Here is a 19,226-nt window from a genome sequence, read left to right as displayed (position 1 = left end):
GAGGAGGCGTCTGTTATGTTATTCTATTCTATTATTATTATTTGTAATTCCCTCGTTGTCTCACCTAAGTGAATCGAAGCGCGTCATGCCTGATTTTCTTCCATTGTCTTTTAGTAAATTTTCTCCTCTACTTTTCCGTACTTGCGTTGAACGAAGTTTCAAGTTATTATTGACTCAGAGTAACGTTGGATTGTTTTTTTTTTTTTGTGAGCCTGCGAGGGGAATGGAAGGGACGGAAAAAATGAGTTGAATGTGATTGGCAGCGGAGAGATTGGCGGATCTCGGTCATTTAGGGTAATGCTCTAAACTATCTTCTCCTTTTCTATTACCTCCTGAATCCTGGTTCTTCCGTATTCTGGTTTGCCTGGCACAGTTGTTTTCAGCATCGAGAGAAACTCCGGTTTTTCGCTGAAATCCACCCGCCCACCCCCGGTCCCTCCCACGACAGGGACCCATGGGATCCTTAAAAAGAACCATGAGTTTTGTTTTCCTTGCACTTCATAATGCGATACTCTCTGAGAAAAAGTCCGACGACAAACACGACAGATAAAGAAGAACGGAATTGGGGCAGATACTAGATAGTGAAGAAACAATGAGTAGCCTTGATGGGGACATTGATGCCAGGTACTCGCTAGTTATGTATTTCCCTAAATGTCGTGCAATCACTTCGATTCTTGACTTCCTATCCTTCTTATTCTTGATCTCTAGCGGGAGTGGACCCCGCTCTAAACGGGTTGTCCAGCGCATGTGTCAGCAGCGCAACGGAGCACCCACCCGCGCGCATTAAGGTTGTTGATCGGTACTGGTTTCTATATTTGTATATGATTATATATATAATTATGTGTAGATTTGAATTCCGTTCTTCTTTTCCCTTTCCGGTGAGGCGAAGTGCGCGACGAAGCACACAAGCGCGGACGGCGCGTGCCGTCTGCCGTCGCAGCCTCAACTCCTGCTATTTTCCTACTGCTATTTTCCTTTCGTGTTGTCTAACGTGGTGTAATGCGAGGTGACGGCGTCTCTCGATCGGCGTGCGGGCTACCTGCGGGAGTCGTGAAGAAGCGGCGAAACAGCGCAGGGAGGTGGACAGAGGCGCTCTTGCATGGGGAGGCTGTCGAACGGAGTTTTGTACGGAGTTGGGGGGCACTACGCATTGGTGCGTGGTGTGCGGTGGTTTGACTACTGTGTATGACCAGCGAAATCCTCGACGCACACTGTACCGCGAGTGCGGCCTAAAAAGAAGAGAACAGAGAAAACAGGGGAAGTGATAAAGGAAGCCGCTGCTTCTTTTTCTTTTCCCCTTTCACCCGCATCTGTTGCACATCACAACGGTTTCTCGAGGTGCCGCACATGACAATGGGGAGCTGCTTGCCTGCACTCTCTCGCATCTGTGTCTCTGTGCTTGATGTGTGGAAGACACCGTGCTCCTCGTAACCGCGGCGTAACGCATTACGTGCTTGCACCCTCCGTTCTATCTCCCTATGGCCAAACAACATAGAAGAAAACAACAACAGCAACAAGCAAAAACAAATGTTGTAGCTGGTGATGTATTCCCATTTTTTCCCCCGTTCTTCTCCATGAAACGAATCTCGCTCTCCCCCTCTTGCCTTTCCTCTGTCTTCTCTCATTCGTTTTCTGCTGTCTGCTGTGCTCCTGCCCGTGTGAACCCTTCCGGGTCAGCTGCACGCACAACGGTCAAGCCCAGTGACGCTTTCTGCTGCTTTTGTCTTCTTGCGTTCGCCCTGTGTACGTCGACACCCACAACATCTCCCCCCACCACTTCGTTATTATTAGTGTTTTCTCCCCCATTCCCCTCCCCCGCAACGCACGTTCGAGAGAACGCGCGAGAGCGAGCTCATCGGCCGGGACTTCATCTTCTTCTTTTCTTCGCTTCCACTTTTGTCGCTGAAACCTCTCCTCCGTGCGACCTGCCTCTCTCCCTTCTCGCTTCGTTGGTGCCTGCCTCGTACCGCCTTCTCCTTCTCCGCCACATCTCATTTTTCTTGATTTTCTTCTTGTCATCATCATTGTTATCTACGGTAGTGCGATATACGTCCGCTTCCTTTCGTCGTGGCACTGACCTTGTCCTCCTTTACGCCTCTTCCTGCCCTTGTGCTCAGTACATACCTGCCTTCCAGCTCCTTCACATCGTGTGAGACGGAGGAGGCCACGTCCAAATACATACATACATACGAGCATCTCGAAAACATGGAGGGAGGAAACCCACCTCCGCGGAACCGTCCGCAGCCGCTGGCCAACGACCCTTTTGATGAGGACGAGATCGCCAAGAGGGCAAACGACGAGGTCCCTCGTCAGCGCACCGCCTCTGTGGGCCACGGCTTCCAGGTGCAGGGCTCCGTTGCGGACTTCGACCCGGGCACGCTCAAGACGGGCAGCGTGTCGGGCAACTTTGCCCTGCCGATGTCGTGGCGCAAGCTGAACTACAGCGCTGGCGAGCTGCGGATTCTGTGCGGGCTGACAGGGACCGCGCTGCCTGGCCGCTGCCTGGCCATTCTTGGCTCGTCCGGTGCCGGCAAGACGACGTTCCTGAACGCTATCTGTGATCGGCTGGCGGAGGACCGACACCTGAAACTGAGCGGCCGTCGACAGCTCGGCGATGTGGAGTACGAGCGGCACTACCGCAAGGCGATGGGCTTCGTGGCGCAGGACGACATCGTCTCGTCGCTGTCGACGCCGTACGATGCGTTGTGGTTCTCGCTGCGCACGCGTCGTGGCACTGACCGCGCGGAGACGGAGGCGCGTGTGCAGGAGGCGCTGGAGGTGCTGCGCCTGCAACACTGCCGCGACACGAAAATCGGCATTCCCGGTCTGGAGGCCGGTCTGTCCGGTGGCGAGCGGAAGCGCTGCAACATCGGCATCGAGCTGATCGTGGACCCGAAGATTCTGCTGCTGGATGAGCCGACGTCCGGCTTGGACTCCGTGACGTCCGCAAAGGTCGTGCACCTGCTGCGGCAGCTGTCGCGGATGGGCCGCACGATCATCTACACGATCCACCAGCCGACTGCGGAGGTGCTGTCCTACTTCGATGACCTGATGCTGATGACGCAGGGCCGCGTTGCGTACCACGGCACGATGGCTGCCTCGCTGGGCTACTTCGAGTCCATCGGCTTTCCGTGCCCGGAGAAGTACACGCCGACGGACTACTTCATGGTGATGCTGCAGGACCCCGTGACGAGCACGATCCTGATCAAGCGGTGGCGCAAGTACCTGAAGAACGGTCCGCGCAGCCCGCACACGGCCGCGGTGCGTCTCGCGAAGAGTCGCAGTGAGTCGAGTGCGGCCAAGTTTCTGGACGCGTACATCAAGAAGTTTGGCAGCTCGCCTTTTGTGCAGTTCTATGAGCTGACGCGTCGCAGCGTGATTGAGATCTCGCGTGATCGGCTGTACATCTTCTCGCTCGCCTCTCAGGCCACATTTTTTGCCGTTGTGGTGGGCCTGGTGTTCCTTCACGTACGCGACAACGTGGAGGGCATACAGGATCGTGAGGGCATGCTCTTCATGACGGTGATGAACCGTGCGATGGGCTCCACCTTCATCATGATCGACGCCTTCGAACGTGTTCGCGCCGTCTACACACGTGAGCAGCAGGCTGGCGCCTACTCGCCGCTCTTATACTACGTTGGTCGCAGTCTTGCCGAGTTCCCGCTGCAGATCTTCTTTATCTTTGTGGAGTGCGCTATTCTCTACTGGATGGTGGGGCTTTACCGCAAGCCTGGCGAGTTCTTCTATTACTTCGGCGCCATTTCGATGGTGTCGCAGGTAGCCAGCGGTCTCGGTTTTGCGATATCTTCCAGTTTCCCATCCCTGTTGATTGCCGCTGCGATGGCGCCCCTTATCCTTCTTCCTCTTGCGATGGCGGGTGGTCTGTTTGCGAGCACGGAGCGGCTTCGCCCCTACTGGTACTGGCTGGAGAAGCCGTCCTTCATGCGCCACGGGTACATCCTGGTGCTTCGAAACGAGCTGAACAATGTTCGCAACGTGGCCTGCAACAACTACAATAAAGGTGATGCCTATTGCATCAACCAGGCACGCGATGGCAAGGTTGTGCTGCGCCTTCTCGGCTTCGACGGCGATCCACAGTCGACGGACGTGTGGATGTGGGTGTCGCTGGCCATCATGTTCTTCTTGTGCCACATTATCAGCGTCATCGCTCTTTCTAGGGCCGGTCATGCGAAGACTTAGGCAAATCTGCATGTGTATCTCGGTGTGTGTGTGTGTACCGTTGTGTCTGTTTGACGTGGGCGGTGGACGTTTTATTGTTCGCCGAATCTGAGGTGGCCACGCTTCCGTTCGGTGTTGATCTTACGTAATCGATAGCCTGTGGTGGCGTGGCTGTTGTCTCTCCGCTCCTCCGCTGTTATTCTTCTTCTTTGTTCGTTTCGGTGTTGGTTTTGTTGTCCCGCGCAACCTCGTTTGGACGGGACGGAAGTGAAGCGAGAGGAGGCGTCTGTTATGTTATTCTATTCTATTATTATTATTTGTAATTCCCTCGTTGTCTCACCTAAGTGAATCGAAGCGCGTCATGCCTGATTTTCTTCCATTGTCTTTTAGTAAATTTTCTCCTCTACTTTTCCGTACTTGCGTTGAACGAAGTTTCAAGTTATTATTGACTCAGAGTAACGTTGGATTGTTTTTTTTTTTTTGTGAGCCTGCGAGGGGAATGGAAGGGACGGAAAAAATGAGTTGAATGTGATTGGCAGCGGAGAGATTGGCGGATCTCGGTCATTTAGGGTAATGCTCTAAACTATCTTCTCCTTTTCTATTACCTCCTGAATCCTGGTTCTTCCGTATTCTGGTTTGCCTGGCACAGTTGTTTTCAGCATCGAGAGAAACTCCGGTTTTTCGCTGAAATCCACCCGCCCACCCCCGGTCCCTCCCACGACAGGGACCCATGGGATCCTTAAAAAGAACCATGAGTTTTGTTTTCCTTGCACTTCATAATGCGATACTCTCTGAGAAAAAGTCCGACGACAAACACGACAGATAAAGAAGAACGGAATTGGGGCAGATACTAGATAGTGAAGAAACAATGAGTAGCCTTGATGGGGACATTGATGCCAGGTACTCGCTAGTTATGTATTTCCCTAAATGTCGTGCAATCACTTCGATTCTTGACTTCCTATCCTTCTTATTCTTGATCTCTAGCGGGAGTGGACCCCGCTCTAAACGGGTTGTCCAGCGCATGTGTCAGCAGCGCAACGGAGCACCCACCCGCGCGCATTAAGGTTGTTGATCGGTACTGGTTTCTATATTTGTATATGATTATATATATAATTATGTGTAGATTTGAATTCCGTTCTTCTTTTCCCTTTCCGGTGAGGCGAAGTGCGCGACGAAGCACACAAGCGCGGACGGCGCGTGCCGTCTGCCGTCGCAGCCTCAACTCCTGCTATTTTCCTACTGCTATTTTCCTTTCGTGTTGTCTAACGTGGTGTAATGCGAGGTGACGGCGTCTCTCGATCGGCGTGCGGGCTACCTGCGGGAGTCGTGAAGAAGCGGCGAAACAGCGCAGGGAGGTGGACAGAGGCGCTCTTGCATGGGGAGGCTGTCGAACGGAGTTTTGTACGGAGTTGGGGGGCACTACGCATTGGTGCGTGGTGTGCGGTGGTTTGACTACTGTGTATGACCAGCGAAATCCTCGACGCACACTGTACCGCGAGTGCGGCCTAAAAAGAAGAGAACAGAGAAAACAGGGGAAGTGATAAAGGAAGCCGCTGCTTCTTTTTCTTTTCCCCTTTCACCCGCATCTGTTGCACATCACAACGGTTTCTCGAGGTGCCGCACATGACAATGGGGAGCTGCTTGCCTGCACTCTCTCGCATCTGTGTCTCTGTGCTTGATGTGTGGAAGACACCGTGCTCCTCGTAACCGCGGCGTAACGCATTACGTGCTTGCACCCTCCGTTCTATCTCCCTATGGCCAAACAACATAGAAGAAAACAACAACAGCAACAAGCAAAAACAAATGTTGTAGCTGGTGATGTATTCCCATTTTTTCCCCCGTTCTTCTCCATGAAACGAATCTCGCTCTCCCCCTCTTGCCTTTCCTCTGTCTTCTCTCATTCGTTTTCTGCTGTCTGCTGTGCTCCTGCCCGTGTGAACCCTTCCGGGTCAGCTGCACGCACAACGGTCAAGCCCAGTGACGCTTTCTGCTGCTTTTGTCTTCTTGCGTTCGCCCTGTGTACGTCGACACCCACAACATCTCCCCCCACCACTTCGTTATTATTAGTGTTTTCTCCCCCATTCCCCTCCCCCGCAACGCACGTTCGAGAGAACGCGCGAGAGCGAGCTCATCGGCCGGGACTTCATCTTCTTCTTTTCTTCGCTTCCACTTTTGTCGCTGAAACCTCTCCTCCGTGCGACCTGCCTCTCTCCCTTCTCGCTTCGTTGGTGCCTGCCTCGTACCGCCTTCTCCTTCTCCGCCACATCTCATTTTTCTTGATTTTCTTCTTGTCATCATCATTGTTATCTACGGTAGTGCGATATACGTCCGCTTCCTTTCGTCGTGGCACTGACCTTGTCCTCCTTTACGCCTCTTCCTGCCCTTGTGCTCAGTACATACCTGCCTTCCAGCTCCTTCACATCGTGTGAGACGGAGGAGGCCACGTCCAAATACATACATACATACGAGCATCTCGAAAACATGGAGGGAGGAAACCCACCTCCGCGGAACCGTCCGCAGCCGCTGGCCAACGACCCTTTTGATGAGGACGAGATCGCCAAGAGGGCAAACGACGAGGTCCCTCGTCAGCGCACCGCCTCTGTGGGCCACGGCTTCCAGGTGCAGGGCTCCGTTGCGGACTTCGACCCGGGCACGCTCAAGACGGGCAGCGTGTCGGGCAACTTTGCCCTGCCGATGTCGTGGCGCAAGCTGAACTACAGCGCTGGCGAGCTGCGGATTCTGTGCGGGCTGACAGGGACCGCGCTGCCTGGCCGCTGCCTGGCCATTCTTGGCTCGTCCGGTGCCGGCAAGACGACGTTCCTGAACGCTATCTGTGATCGGCTGGCGGAGGACCGACACCTGAAACTGAGCGGCCGTCGACAGCTCGGCGATGTGGAGTACGAGCGGCACTACCGCAAGGCGATGGGCTTCGTGGCGCAGGACGACATCGTCTCGTCGCTGTCGACGCCGTACGATGCGTTGTGGTTCTCGCTGCGCACGCGTCGTGGCACTGACCGCGCGGAGACGGAGGCGCGTGTGCAGGAGGCGCTGGAGGTGCTGCGCCTGCAACACTGCCGCGACACGAAAATCGGCATTCCCGGTCTGGAGGCCGGTCTGTCCGGTGGCGAGCGGAAGCGCTGCAACATCGGCATCGAGCTGATCGTGGACCCGAAGATTCTGCTGCTGGATGAGCCGACGTCCGGCTTGGACTCCGTGACGTCCGCAAAGGTCGTGCACCTGCTGCGGCAGCTGTCGCGGATGGGCCGCACGATCATCTACACGATCCACCAGCCGACTGCGGAGGTGCTGTCCTACTTCGATGACCTGATGCTGATGACGCAGGGCCGCGTTGCGTACCACGGCACGATGGCTGCCTCGCTGGGCTACTTCGAGTCCATCGGCTTTCCGTGCCCGGAGAAGTACACGCCGACGGACTACTTCATGGTGATGCTGCAGGACCCCGTGACGAGCACGATCCTGATCAAGCGGTGGCGCAAGTACCTGAAGAACGGTCCGCGCAGCCCGCACACGGCCGCGGTGCGTCTCGCGAAGAGTCGCAGTGAGTCGAGTGCGGCCAAGTTTCTGGACGCGTACATCAAGAAGTTTGGCAGCTCGCCTTTTGTGCAGTTCTATGAGCTGACGCGTCGCAGCGTGATTGAGATCTCGCGTGATCGGCTGTACATCTTCTCGCTCGCCTCTCAGGCCACATTTTTTGCCGTTGTGGTGGGCCTGGTGTTCCTTCACGTACGCGACAACGTGGAGGGCATACAGGATCGTGAGGGCATGCTCTTCATGACGGTGATGAACCGTGCGATGGGCTCCACCTTCATCATGATCGACGCCTTCGAACGTGTTCGCGCCGTCTACACACGTGAGCAGCAGGCTGGCGCCTACTCGCCGCTCTTATACTACGTTGGTCGCAGTCTTGCCGAGTTCCCGCTGCAGATCTTCTTTATCTTTGTGGAGTGCGCTATTCTCTACTGGATGGTGGGGCTTTACCGCAAGCCTGGCGAGTTCTTCTATTACTTCGGCGCCATTTCGATGGTGTCGCAGGTAGCCAGCGGTCTCGGTTTTGCGATATCTTCCAGTTTCCCATCCCTGTTGATTGCCGCTGCGATGGCGCCCCTTATCCTTCTTCCTCTTGCGATGGCGGGTGGTCTGTTTGCGAGCACGGAGCGGCTTCGCCCCTACTGGTACTGGCTGGAGAAGCCGTCCTTCATGCGCCACGGGTACATCCTGGTGCTTCGAAACGAGCTGAACAATGTTCGCAACGTGGCCTGCAACAACTACAATAAAGGTGATGCCTATTGCATCAACCAGGCACGCGATGGCAAGGTTGTGCTGCGCCTTCTCGGCTTCGACGGCGATCCACAGTCGACGGACGTGTGGATGTGGGTGTCGCTGGCCATCATGTTCTTCTTGTGCCACATTATCAGCGTCATCGCTCTTTCTAGGGCCGGTCATGCGAAGACTTAGGCAAATCTGCATGTGTATCTCGGTGTGTGTGTGTGTACCGTTGTGTCTGTTTGACGTGGGCGGTGGACGTTTTATTGTTCGCCGAATCTGAGGTGGCCACGCTTCCGTTCGGTGTTGATCTTACGTAATCGATAGCCTGTGGTGGCGTGGCTGTTGTCTCTCCGCTCCTCCGCTGTTATTCTTCTTCTTTGTTCGTTTCGGTGTTGGTTTTGTTGTCCCGCGCAACCTCGTTTGGACGGGACGGAAGTGAAGCGAGAGGAGGCGTCTGTTATGTTATTCTATTCTATTATTATTATTTGTAATTCCCTCGTTGTCTCACCTAAGTGAATCGAAGCGCGTCATGCCTGATTTTCTTCCATTGTCTTTTAGTAAATTTTCTCCTCTACTTTTCCGTACTTGCGTTGAACGAAGTTTCAAGTTATTATTGACTCAGAGTAACGTTGGATTGTTTTTTTTTTTTTGTGAGCCTGCGAGGGGAATGGAAGGGACGGAAAAAATGAGTTGAATGTGATTGGCAGCGGAGAGATTGGCGGATCTCGGTCATTTAGGGTAATGCTCTAAACTATCTTCTCCTTTTCTATTACCTCCTGAATCCTGGTTCTTCCGTATTCTGGTTTGCCTGGCACAGTTGTTTTCAGCATCGAGAGAAACTCCGGTTTTTCGCTGAAATCCACCCGCCCACCCCCGGTCCCTCCCACGACAGGGACCCATGGGATCCTTAAAAAGAACCATGAGTTTTGTTTTCCTTGCACTTCATAATGCGATACTCTCTGAGAAAAAGTCCGACGACAAACACGACAGATAAAGAAGAACGGAATTGGGGCAGATACTAGATAGTGAAGAAACAATGAGTAGCCTTGATGGGGACATTGATGCCAGGTACTCGCTAGTTATGTATTTCCCTAAATGTCGTGCAATCACTTCGATTCTTGACTTCCTATCCTTCTTATTCTTGATCTCTAGCGGGAGTGGACCCCGCTCTAAACGGGTTGTCCAGCGCATGTGTCAGCAGCGCAACGGAGCACCCACCCGCGCGCATTAAGGTTGTTGATCGGTACTGGTTTCTATATTTGTATATGATTATATATATAATTATGTGTAGATTTGAATTCCGTTCTTCTTTTCCCTTTCCGGTGAGGCGAAGTGCGCGACGAAGCACACAAGCGCGGACGGCGCGTGCCGTCTGCCGTCGCAGCCTCAACTCCTGCTATTTTCCTACTGCTATTTTCCTTTCGTGTTGTCTAACGTGGTGTAATGCGAGGTGACGGCGTCTCTCGATCGGCGTGCGGGCTACCTGCGGGAGTCGTGAAGAAGCGGCGAAACAGCGCAGGGAGGTGGACAGAGGCGCTCTTGCATGGGGAGGCTGTCGAACGGAGTTTTGTACGGAGTTGGGGGGCACTACGCATTGGTGCGTGGTGTGCGGTGGTTTGACTACTGTGTATGACCAGCGAAATCCTCGACGCACACTGTACCGCGAGTGCGGCCTAAAAAGAAGAGAACAGAGAAAACAGGGGAAGTGATAAAGGAAGCCGCTGCTTCTTTTTCTTTTCCCCTTTCACCCGCATCTGTTGCACATCACAACGGTTTCTCGAGGTGCCGCACATGACAATGGGGAGCTGCTTGCCTGCACTCTCTCGCATCTGTGTCTCTGTGCTTGATGTGTGGAAGACACCGTGCTCCTCGTAACCGCGGCGTAACGCATTACGTGCTTGCACCCTCCGTTCTATCTCCCTATGGCCAAACAACATAGAAGAAAACAACAACAGCAACAAGCAAAAACAAATGTTGTAGCTGGTGATGTATTCCCATTTTTTCCCCCGTTCTTCTCCATGAAACGAATCTCGCTCTCCCCCTCTTGCCTTTCCTCTGTCTTCTCTCATTCGTTTTCTGCTGTCTGCTGTGCTCCTGCCCGTGTGAACCCTTCCGGGTCAGCTGCACGCACAACGGTCAAGCCCAGTGACGCTTTCTGCTGCTTTTGTCTTCTTGCGTTCGCCCTGTGTACGTCGACACCCACAACATCTCCCCCCACCACTTCGTTATTATTAGTGTTTTCTCCCCCATTCCCCTCCCCCGCAACGCACGTTCGAGAGAACGCGCGAGAGCGAGCTCATCGGCCGGGACTTCATCTTCTTCTTTTCTTCGCTTCCACTTTTGTCGCTGAAACCTCTCCTCCGTGCGACCTGCCTCTCTCCCTTCTCGCTTCGTTGGTGCCTGCCTCGTACCGCCTTCTCCTTCTCCGCCACATCTCATTTTTCTTGATTTTCTTCTTGTCATCATCATTGTTATCTACGGTAGTGCGATATACGTCCGCTTCCTTTCGTCGTGGCACTGACCTTGTCCTCCTTTACGCCTCTTCCTGCCCTTGTGCTCAGTACATACCTGCCTTCCAGCTCCTTCACATCGTGTGAGACGGAGGAGGCCACGTCCAAATACATACATACATACGAGCATCTCGAAAACATGGAGGGAGGAAACCCACCTCCGCGGAACCGTCCGCAGCCGCTGGCCAACGACCCTTTTGATGAGGACGAGATCGCCAAGAGGGCAAACGACGAGGTCCCTCGTCAGCGCACCGCCTCTGTGGGCCACGGCTTCCAGGTGCAGGGCTCCGTTGCGGACTTCGACCCGGGCACGCTCAAGACGGGCAGCGTGTCGGGCAACTTTGCCCTGCCGATGTCGTGGCGCAAGCTGAACTACAGCGCTGGCGAGCTGCGGATTCTGTGCGGGCTGACAGGGACCGCGCTGCCTGGCCGCTGCCTGGCCATTCTTGGCTCGTCCGGTGCCGGCAAGACGACGTTCCTGAACGCTATCTGTGATCGGCTGGCGGAGGACCGACACCTGAAACTGAGCGGCCGTCGACAGCTCGGCGATGTGGAGTACGAGCGGCACTACCGCAAGGCGATGGGCTTCGTGGCGCAGGACGACATCGTCTCGTCGCTGTCGACGCCGTACGATGCGTTGTGGTTCTCGCTGCGCACGCGTCGTGGCACTGACCGCGCGGAGACGGAGGCGCGTGTGCAGGAGGCGCTGGAGGTGCTGCGCCTGCAACACTGCCGCGACACGAAAATCGGCATTCCCGGTCTGGAGGCCGGTCTGTCCGGTGGCGAGCGGAAGCGCTGCAACATCGGCATCGAGCTGATCGTGGACCCGAAGATTCTGCTGCTGGATGAGCCGACGTCCGGCTTGGACTCCGTGACGTCCGCAAAGGTCGTGCACCTGCTGCGGCAGCTGTCGCGGATGGGCCGCACGATCATCTACACGATCCACCAGCCGACTGCGGAGGTGCTGTCCTACTTCGATGACCTGATGCTGATGACGCAGGGCCGCGTTGCGTACCACGGCACGATGGCTGCCTCGCTGGGCTACTTCGAGTCCATCGGCTTTCCGTGCCCGGAGAAGTACACGCCGACGGACTACTTCATGGTGATGCTGCAGGACCCCGTGACGAGCACGATCCTGATCAAGCGGTGGCGCAAGTACCTGAAGAACGGTCCGCGCAGCCCGCACACGGCCGCGGTGCGTCTCGCGAAGAGTCGCAGTGAGTCGAGTGCGGCCAAGTTTCTGGACGCGTACATCAAGAAGTTTGGCAGCTCGCCTTTTGTGCAGTTCTATGAGCTGACGCGTCGCAGCGTGATTGAGATCTCGCGTGATCGGCTGTACATCTTCTCGCTCGCCTCTCAGGCCACATTTTTTGCCGTTGTGGTGGGCCTGGTGTTCCTTCACGTACGCGACAACGTGGAGGGCATACAGGATCGTGAGGGCATGCTCTTCATGACGGTGATGAACCGTGCGATGGGCTCCACCTTCATCATGATCGACGCCTTCGAACGTGTTCGCGCCGTCTACACACGTGAGCAGCAGGCTGGCGCCTACTCGCCGCTCTTATACTACGTTGGTCGCAGTCTTGCCGAGTTCCCGCTGCAGATCTTCTTTATCTTTGTGGAGTGCGCTATTCTCTACTGGATGGTGGGGCTTTACCGCAAGCCTGGCGAGTTCTTCTATTACTTCGGCGCCATTTCGATGGTGTCGCAGGTAGCCAGCGGTCTCGGTTTTGCGATATCTTCCAGTTTCCCATCCCTGTTGATTGCCGCTGCGATGGCGCCCCTTATCCTTCTTCCTCTTGCGATGGCGGGTGGTCTGTTTGCGAGCACGGAGCGGCTTCGCCCCTACTGGTACTGGCTGGAGAAGCCGTCCTTCATGCGCCACGGGTACATCCTGGTGCTTCGAAACGAGCTGAACAATGTTCGCAACGTGGCCTGCAACAACTACAATAAAGGTGATGCCTATTGCATCAACCAGGCACGCGATGGCAAGGTTGTGCTGCGCCTTCTCGGCTTCGACGGCGATCCACAGTCGACGGACGTGTGGATGTGGGTGTCGCTGGCCATCATGTTCTTCTTGTGCCACATTATCAGCGTCATCGCTCTTTCTAGGGCCGGTCATGCGAAGACTTAGGCAAATCTGCATGTGTATCTCGGTGTGTGTGTGTGTACCGTTGTGTCTGTTTGACGTGGGCGGTGGACGTTTTATTGTTCGCCGAATCTGAGGTGGCCACGCTTCCGTTCGGTGTTGATCTTACGTAATCGATAGCCTGTGGTGGCGTGGCTGTTGTCTCTCCGCTCCTCCGCTGTTATTCTTCTTCTTTGTTCGTTTCGGTGTTGGTTTTGTTGTCCCGCGCAACCTCGTTTGGACGGGACGGAAGTGAAGCGAGAGGAGGCGTCTGTTATGTTATTCTATTCTATTATTATTATTTGTAATTCCCTCGTTGTCTCACCTAAGTGAATCGAAGCGCGTCATGCCTGATTTTCTTCCATTGTCTTTTAGTAAATTTTCTCCTCTACTTTTCCGTACTTGCGTTGAACGAAGTTTCAAGTTATTATTGACTCAGAGTAACGTTGGATTGTTTTTTTTTTTTTGTGAGCCTGCGAGGGGAATGGAAGGGACGGAAAAAATGAGTTGAATGTGATTGGCAGCGGAGAGATTGGCGGATCTCGGTCATTTAGGGTAATGCTCTAAACTATCTTCTCCTTTTCTATTACCTCCTGAATCCTGGTTCTTCCGTATTCTGGTTTGCCTGGCACAGTTGTTTTCAGCATCGAGAGAAACTCCGGTTTTTCGCTGAAATCCACCCGCCCACCCCCGGTCCCTCCCACGACAGGGACCCATGGGATCCTTAAAAAGAACCATGAGTTTTGTTTTCCTTGCACTTCATAATGCGATACTCTCTGAGAAAAAGTCCGACGACAAACACGACAGATAAAGAAGAACGGAATTGGGGCAGATACTAGATAGTGAAGAAACAATGAGTAGCCTTGATGGGGACATTGATGCCAGGTACTCGCTAGTTATGTATTTCCCTAAATGTCGTGCAATCACTTCGATTCTTGACTTCCTATCCTTCTTATTCTTGATCTCTAGCGGGAGTGGACCCCGCTCTAAACGGGTTGTCCAGCGCATGTGTCAGCAGCGCAACGGAGCACCCACCCGCGCGCATTAAGGTTGTTGATCGGTACTGGTTTCTATATTTGTATATGATTATATATATAATTATGTGTAGATTTGAATTCCGTTCTTCTTTTCCCTTTCCGGTGAGGCGAAGTGCGCGACGAAGCACACAAGCGCGGACGGCGCGTGCCGTCTGCCGTCGCAGCCTCAACTCCTGCTATTTTCCTACTGCTATTTTCCTTTCGTGTTGTCTAACGTGGTGTAATGCGAGGTGACGGCGTCTCTCGATCGGCGTGCGGGCTACCTGCGGGAGTCGTGAAGAAGCGGCGAAACAGCGCAGGGAGGTGGACAGAGGCGCTCTTGCATGGGGAGGCTGTCGAACGGAGTTTTGTACGGAGTTGGGGGGCACTACGCATTGGTGCGTGGTGTGCGGTGGTTTGACTACTGTGTATGACCAGCGAAATCCTCGACGCACACTGTACCGCGAGTGCGGCCTAAAAAGAAGAGAACAGAGAAAACAGGGGAAGTGATAAAGGAAGCCGCTGCTTCTTTTTCTTTTCCCCTTTCACCCGCATCTGTTGCACATCACAACGGTTTCTCGAGGTGCCGCACATGACAATGGGGAGCTGCTTGCCTGCACTCTCTCGCATCTGTGTCTCTGTGCTTGATGTGTGGAAGACACCGTGCTCCTCGTAACCGCGGCGTAACGCATTACGTGCTTGCACCCTCCGTTCTATCTCCCTATGGCCAAACAACATAGAAGAAAACAACAACAGCAACAAGCAAAAACAAATGTTGTAGCTGGTGATGTATTCCCATTTTTTCCCCCGTTCTTCTCCATGAAACGAATCTCGCTCTCCCCCTCTTGCCTTTCCTCTGTCTTCTCTCATTCGTTTTCTGCTGTCTGCTGTGCTCCTGCCCGTGTGAACCCTTCCGGGTCAGCTGCACGCACAACGGTCAAGCCCAGTGACGCTTTCTGCTGCTTTTGTCTTCTTGCGTTCGCCCTGTGTACGTCGACACCCACAACATCTCCCCCCACCACTTCGTTATTATTAGTGTTTTCTCCCCCATTCCCCTCCCCCGCAACGCACGTTCGAGAGAACGCGCGAGAGCGAGCTCATCGGCCGGGACTTCATCTTCTTCTTTTCTTCGCTTCCACTTTTGTCGCTGAAACCTCTCCTCCGTGCGACCTGCCTCTCTCCCTTCTCGCTTCGTTGGTGCCTGCCTCGTACCGCCTTCTCCTTCTCCGCCACATCTCATTTTTCTTGATTTTCTTCTTGTCATCATCATTGTTATCTACGGTAGTGCGATATACGTCCGCTTCCTTTCGTCGTGGCACTGACCTTGTCCTCCTTTACGCCTCTTCCTGCCCTTGTGCTCAGTACATACCTGCCTTCCAGCTCCTTCACATCGTGTGAGACGGAGGAGGCCACGTCCAAATACATACATACATACGAGCATCTCGAAAACATGGAGGGAGGAAACCCACCTCCGCGGAACCGTCCGCAGCCGCTGGCCAACGACCCTTTTGATGAGGACGAGATCGCCAAGAGGGCAAACGACGAGGTCCCTCGTCAGCGCACCGCCTCTGTGGGCCACGGCTTCCAGGTGCAGGGCTCCGTTGCGGACTTCGACCCGGGCACGCTCAAGACGGGCAGCGTGTCGGGCAACTTTGCCCTGCCGATGTCGTGGCGCAAGCTGAACTACAGCGCTGGCGAGCTGCGGATTCTGTGCGGGCTGACAGGGACCGCGCTGCCTGGCCGCTGCCTGGCCATTCTTGGCTCGTCCGGTGCCGGCAAGACGACGTTCCTGAACGCTATCTGTGATCGGCTGGCGGAGGACCGACACCTGAAACTGAGCGGCCGTCGACAGCTCGGCGATGTGGAGTACGAGCGGCACTACCGCAAGGCGATGGGCTTCGTGGCGCAGGACGACATCGTCTCGTCGCTGTCGACGCCGTACGATGCGTTGTGGTTCTCGCTGCGCACGCGTCGTGGCACTGACCGCGCGGAGACGGAGGCGCGTGTGCAGGAGGCGCTGGAGGTGCTGCGCCTGCAACACTGCCGCGACACGAAAATCGGCATTCCCGGTCTGGAGGCCGGTCTGTCCGGTGGCGAGCGGAAGCGCTGCAACATCGGCATCGAGCTGATCGTGGACCCGAAGATTCTGCTGCTGGATGAGCCGACGTCCGGCTTGGACTCCGTGACGTCCGCAAAGGTCGTGCACCTGCTGCGGCAGCTGTCGCGGATGGGCCGCACGATCATCTACACGATCCACCAGCCGACTGCGGAGGTGCTGTCCTACTTCGATGACCTGATGCTGATGACGCAGGGCCGCGTTGCGTACCACGGCACGATGGCTGCCTCGCTGGGCTACTTCGAGTCCATCGGCTTTCCGTGCCCGGAGAAGTACACGCCGACGGACTACTTCATGGTGATGCTGCAGGACCCCGTGACGAGCACGATCCTGATCAAGCGGTGGCGCAAGTACCTGAAGAACGGTCCGCGCAGCCCGCACACGGCCGCGGTGCGTCTCGCGAAGAGTCGCAGTGAGTCGAGTGCGGCCAAGTTTCTGGACGCGTACATCAAGAAGTTTGGCAGCTCGCCTTTTGTGCAGTTCTATGAGCTGACGCGTCGCAGCGTGATTGAGATCTCGCGTGATCGGCTGTACATCTTCTCGCTCGCCTCTCAGGCCACATTTTTTGCCGTTGTGGTGGGCCTGGTGTTCCTTCACGTACGCGACAACGTGGAGGGCATACAGGATCGTGAGGGCATGCTCTTCATGACGGTGATGAACCGTGCGATGGGCTCCACCTTCATCATGATCGACGCCTTCGAACGTGTTCGCGCCGTCTACACACGTGAGCAGCAGGCTGGCGCCTACTCGCCGCTCTTATACTACGTTGGTCGCAGTCTTGCCGAGTTCCCGCTGCAGATCTTCTTTATCTTTGTGGAGTGCGCTATTCTCTACTGGATGGTGGGGCTTTACCGCAAGCCTGGCGAGTTCTTCTATTACTTCGGCGCCATTTCGATGGTGTCGCAGGTAGCCAGCGGTCTCGGTTTTGCGATATCTTCCAGTTTCCCATCCCTGTTGATTGCCGCTGCGATGGCGCCCCTTATCCTTCTTCCTCTTGCGATGGCGGGTGGTCTGTTTGCGAGCACGGAGCGGCTTCGCCCCTACTGGTACTGGCTGGAGAAGCCGTCCTTCATGCGCCACGGGTACATCCTGGTGCTTCGAAACGAGCTGAACAATGTTCGCAACGTGGCCTGCAACAACTACAATAAAGGTGATGCCTATTGCATCAACCAGGCACGCGATGGCAAGGTTGTGCTGCGCCTTCTCGGCTTCGACGGCGATCCACAGTCGACGGACGTGTGGATGTGGGTGTCGCTGGCCATCATGTTCTTCTTGTGCCACATTATCAGCGTCATCGCTCTTTCTAGGGCCGGTCATGCGAAGACTTAGGCAAATCTGCATGTGTATCTCGGTGTGTGTGTGTGTACCGTTGTGTCTGTTTGACGTGGGCGGTGGACGTTTTATTGTTCGCCGAATCTGAGGTGGCCACGCTTCCGTTCGGTGTTGATCTTACGTAATCGATAGCCTGTGGTGGCGTGGCTGTTGTCTCTCCGCTCCTCCGCTGTTATTCTTCTTCTTTGTTCGTTTCGGTGTTGGTTTTGTTGTCCCGCGCAACCTCGTTTGGACGGGACGGAAGTGAAGCGAGAGGAGGCGTCTGTTATGTTATTCTATTCTATTATTATTATTTGTAATTCCCTCGTTGTCTCACCTAAGTGAATCGAAGCGCGTCATGCCTGATTTTCTTCCATTGTCTTTTAGTAAATTTTCTCCTCTACTTTTCCGTACTTGCGTTGAACGAAGTTTCAAGTTATTATTGACTCAGAGTAACGTTGGATTGTTTTTTTTTTTTTGTGAGCCTGCGAGGGGAATGGAAGGGACGGAAAAAATGAGTTGAATGTGATTGGCAGCGGAGAGATTGGCGGATCTCGGTCATTTAGGGTAATGCTCTAAACTATCTTCTCCTTTTCTATTACCTCCTGAATCCTGGTTCTTCCGTATTCTGGTTTGCCTGGCACAGTTGTTTTCAGCATCGAGAGAAACTCCGGTTTTTCGCTGAAATCCACCCGCCCACCCCCGGTCCCTCCCACGACAGGGACCCATGGGATCCTTAAAAAGAACCATGAGTTTTGTTTTCCTTGCACTTCATAATGCGATACTCTCTGAGAAAAAGTCCGACGACAAACACGACAGATAAAGAAGAACGGAATTGGGGCAGATACTAGATAGTGAAGAAACAATGAGTAGCCTTGATGGGGACATTGATGCCAGGTACTCGCTAGTTATGTATTTCCCTAAATGTCGTGCAATCACTTCGATTCTTGACTTCCTATCCTTCTTATTCTTGATCTCTAGCGGGAGTGGACCCCGCTCTAAACGGGTTGTCCAGCGCATGTGTCAGCAGCGCAACGGAGCACCCACCCGCGCGCATTAAGGTTGTTGATCGGTACTGGTTTCTATATTTGTATATGATTATATATATAATTATGTGTAGATTTGAATTCCGTTCTTCTTTTCCCTTTCCGGTGAGGCGAAGTGCGCGACGAAGCACACAAGCGCGGACGGCGCGTGCCGTCTGCCGTCGCAGCCTCAACTCCTGCTATTTTCCTACTGCTATTTTCCTTTCGTGTTGTCTAACGTGGTGTAATGCGAGGTGACGGCGTCTCTCGATCGGCGTGCGGGCTACCTGCGGGAGTCGTGAAGAAGCGGCGAAACAGCGCAGGGAGGTGGACAGAGGCGCTCTTGCATGGGGAGGCTGTCGAACGGAGTTTTGTACGGAGTTGGGGGGCACTACGCATTGGTGCGTGGTGTGCGGTGGTTTGACTACTGTGTATGACCAGCGAAATCCTCGACGCACACTGTACCGCGAGTGCGGCCTAAAAAGAAGAGAACAGAGAAAACAGGGGAAGTGATAAAGGAAGCCGCTGCTTCTTTTTCTTTTCCCCTTTCACCCGCATCTGTTGCACATCACAACGGTTTCTCGAGGTGCCGCACATGACAATGGGGAGCTGCTTGCCTGCACTCTCTCGCATCTGTGTCTCTGTGCTTGATGT

General features: G+C 54.4%; 4 protein-coding genes across 6 annotated transcripts; all 4 read left to right on the top strand.

Annotated features, from left to right (window-relative positions):
- Positions 1 to 707: 707 nt before the first annotated feature.
- ABB37_01866 (putative mitochondrial ATP-binding cassette protein subfamily G, member 2, putative (ABCG2)) lies at positions 708 to 4,200 on the top strand (the record flags this gene model as incomplete). 2 transcript variants are annotated; one of them, XM_015798533.1, is made up of 1 exon in its annotated part: positions 708 to 4,200. In XM_015798533.1, the coding sequence occupies exon 1, from the start codon at positions 2,206 to 2,208 to the stop codon at positions 4,198 to 4,200; it is 1,995 nt and encodes a 664-aa protein (XP_015662011.1). In that variant the 5' UTR covers positions 708 to 2,205. The 2 variants fall into 2 exon arrangements, with proteins under 2 accessions (XP_015662011.1, XP_015662010.1); XM_015798532.1 differs by having other exon boundaries at positions 1,677 to 4,200.
- A 1,931-nt stretch (positions 4,201 to 6,131) lies between these two features.
- ABB37_01865 (putative mitochondrial ATP-binding cassette protein subfamily G, member 2, putative (ABCG2)) lies at positions 6,132 to 8,655 on the top strand (the record flags this gene model as incomplete). 2 transcript variants are annotated; one of them, XM_015798531.1, is made up of 1 exon in its annotated part: positions 6,132 to 8,655. In XM_015798531.1, the coding sequence occupies exon 1, from the start codon at positions 6,661 to 6,663 to the stop codon at positions 8,653 to 8,655; it is 1,995 nt and encodes a 664-aa protein (XP_015662009.1). In that variant the 5' UTR covers positions 6,132 to 6,660. The 2 variants fall into 2 exon arrangements, with proteins under 2 accessions (XP_015662009.1, XP_015662008.1); XM_015798530.1 differs by having other exon boundaries at positions 6,495 to 8,655.
- A 1,931-nt stretch (positions 8,656 to 10,586) lies between these two features.
- Positions 10,587 to 13,110, top strand: ABB37_01864 (putative mitochondrial ATP-binding cassette protein subfamily G, member 2, putative (ABCG2); the record flags this gene model as incomplete). Its single annotated transcript, XM_015798529.1, has 1 exon — positions 10,587 to 13,110. The coding sequence occupies exon 1, from the start codon at positions 11,116 to 11,118 to the stop codon at positions 13,108 to 13,110; it is 1,995 nt and encodes a 664-aa protein (XP_015662007.1). The 5' UTR covers positions 10,587 to 11,115.
- Positions 13,111 to 15,041: 1,931 nt separating this feature from the next.
- On the top strand, positions 15,042 to 17,565 carry ABB37_01863 (putative mitochondrial ATP-binding cassette protein subfamily G, member 2, putative (ABCG2); the record flags this gene model as incomplete). The annotated part of the gene is made up of 1 exon (XM_015798528.1): positions 15,042 to 17,565. The coding sequence occupies exon 1, from the start codon at positions 15,571 to 15,573 to the stop codon at positions 17,563 to 17,565; it is 1,995 nt and encodes a 664-aa protein (XP_015662006.1). The 5' UTR covers positions 15,042 to 15,570.
- Positions 17,566 to 19,226: the final 1,661 nt, after the last annotated feature.

The sequence above is a fragment of the Leptomonas pyrrhocoris genome (genome assembly GCF_001293395.1).
Source record: "Leptomonas pyrrhocoris isolate H10 chromosome Unknown, whole genome shotgun sequence".
In the NCBI taxonomy this organism is placed as follows: Eukaryota; Euglenozoa; class Kinetoplastea; order Trypanosomatida; family Trypanosomatidae; genus Leptomonas; species Leptomonas pyrrhocoris.
The sequence above is the reverse complement of the archived record's forward strand: the minus strand, read 5'-3'. Positions and strand labels throughout refer to the sequence as shown.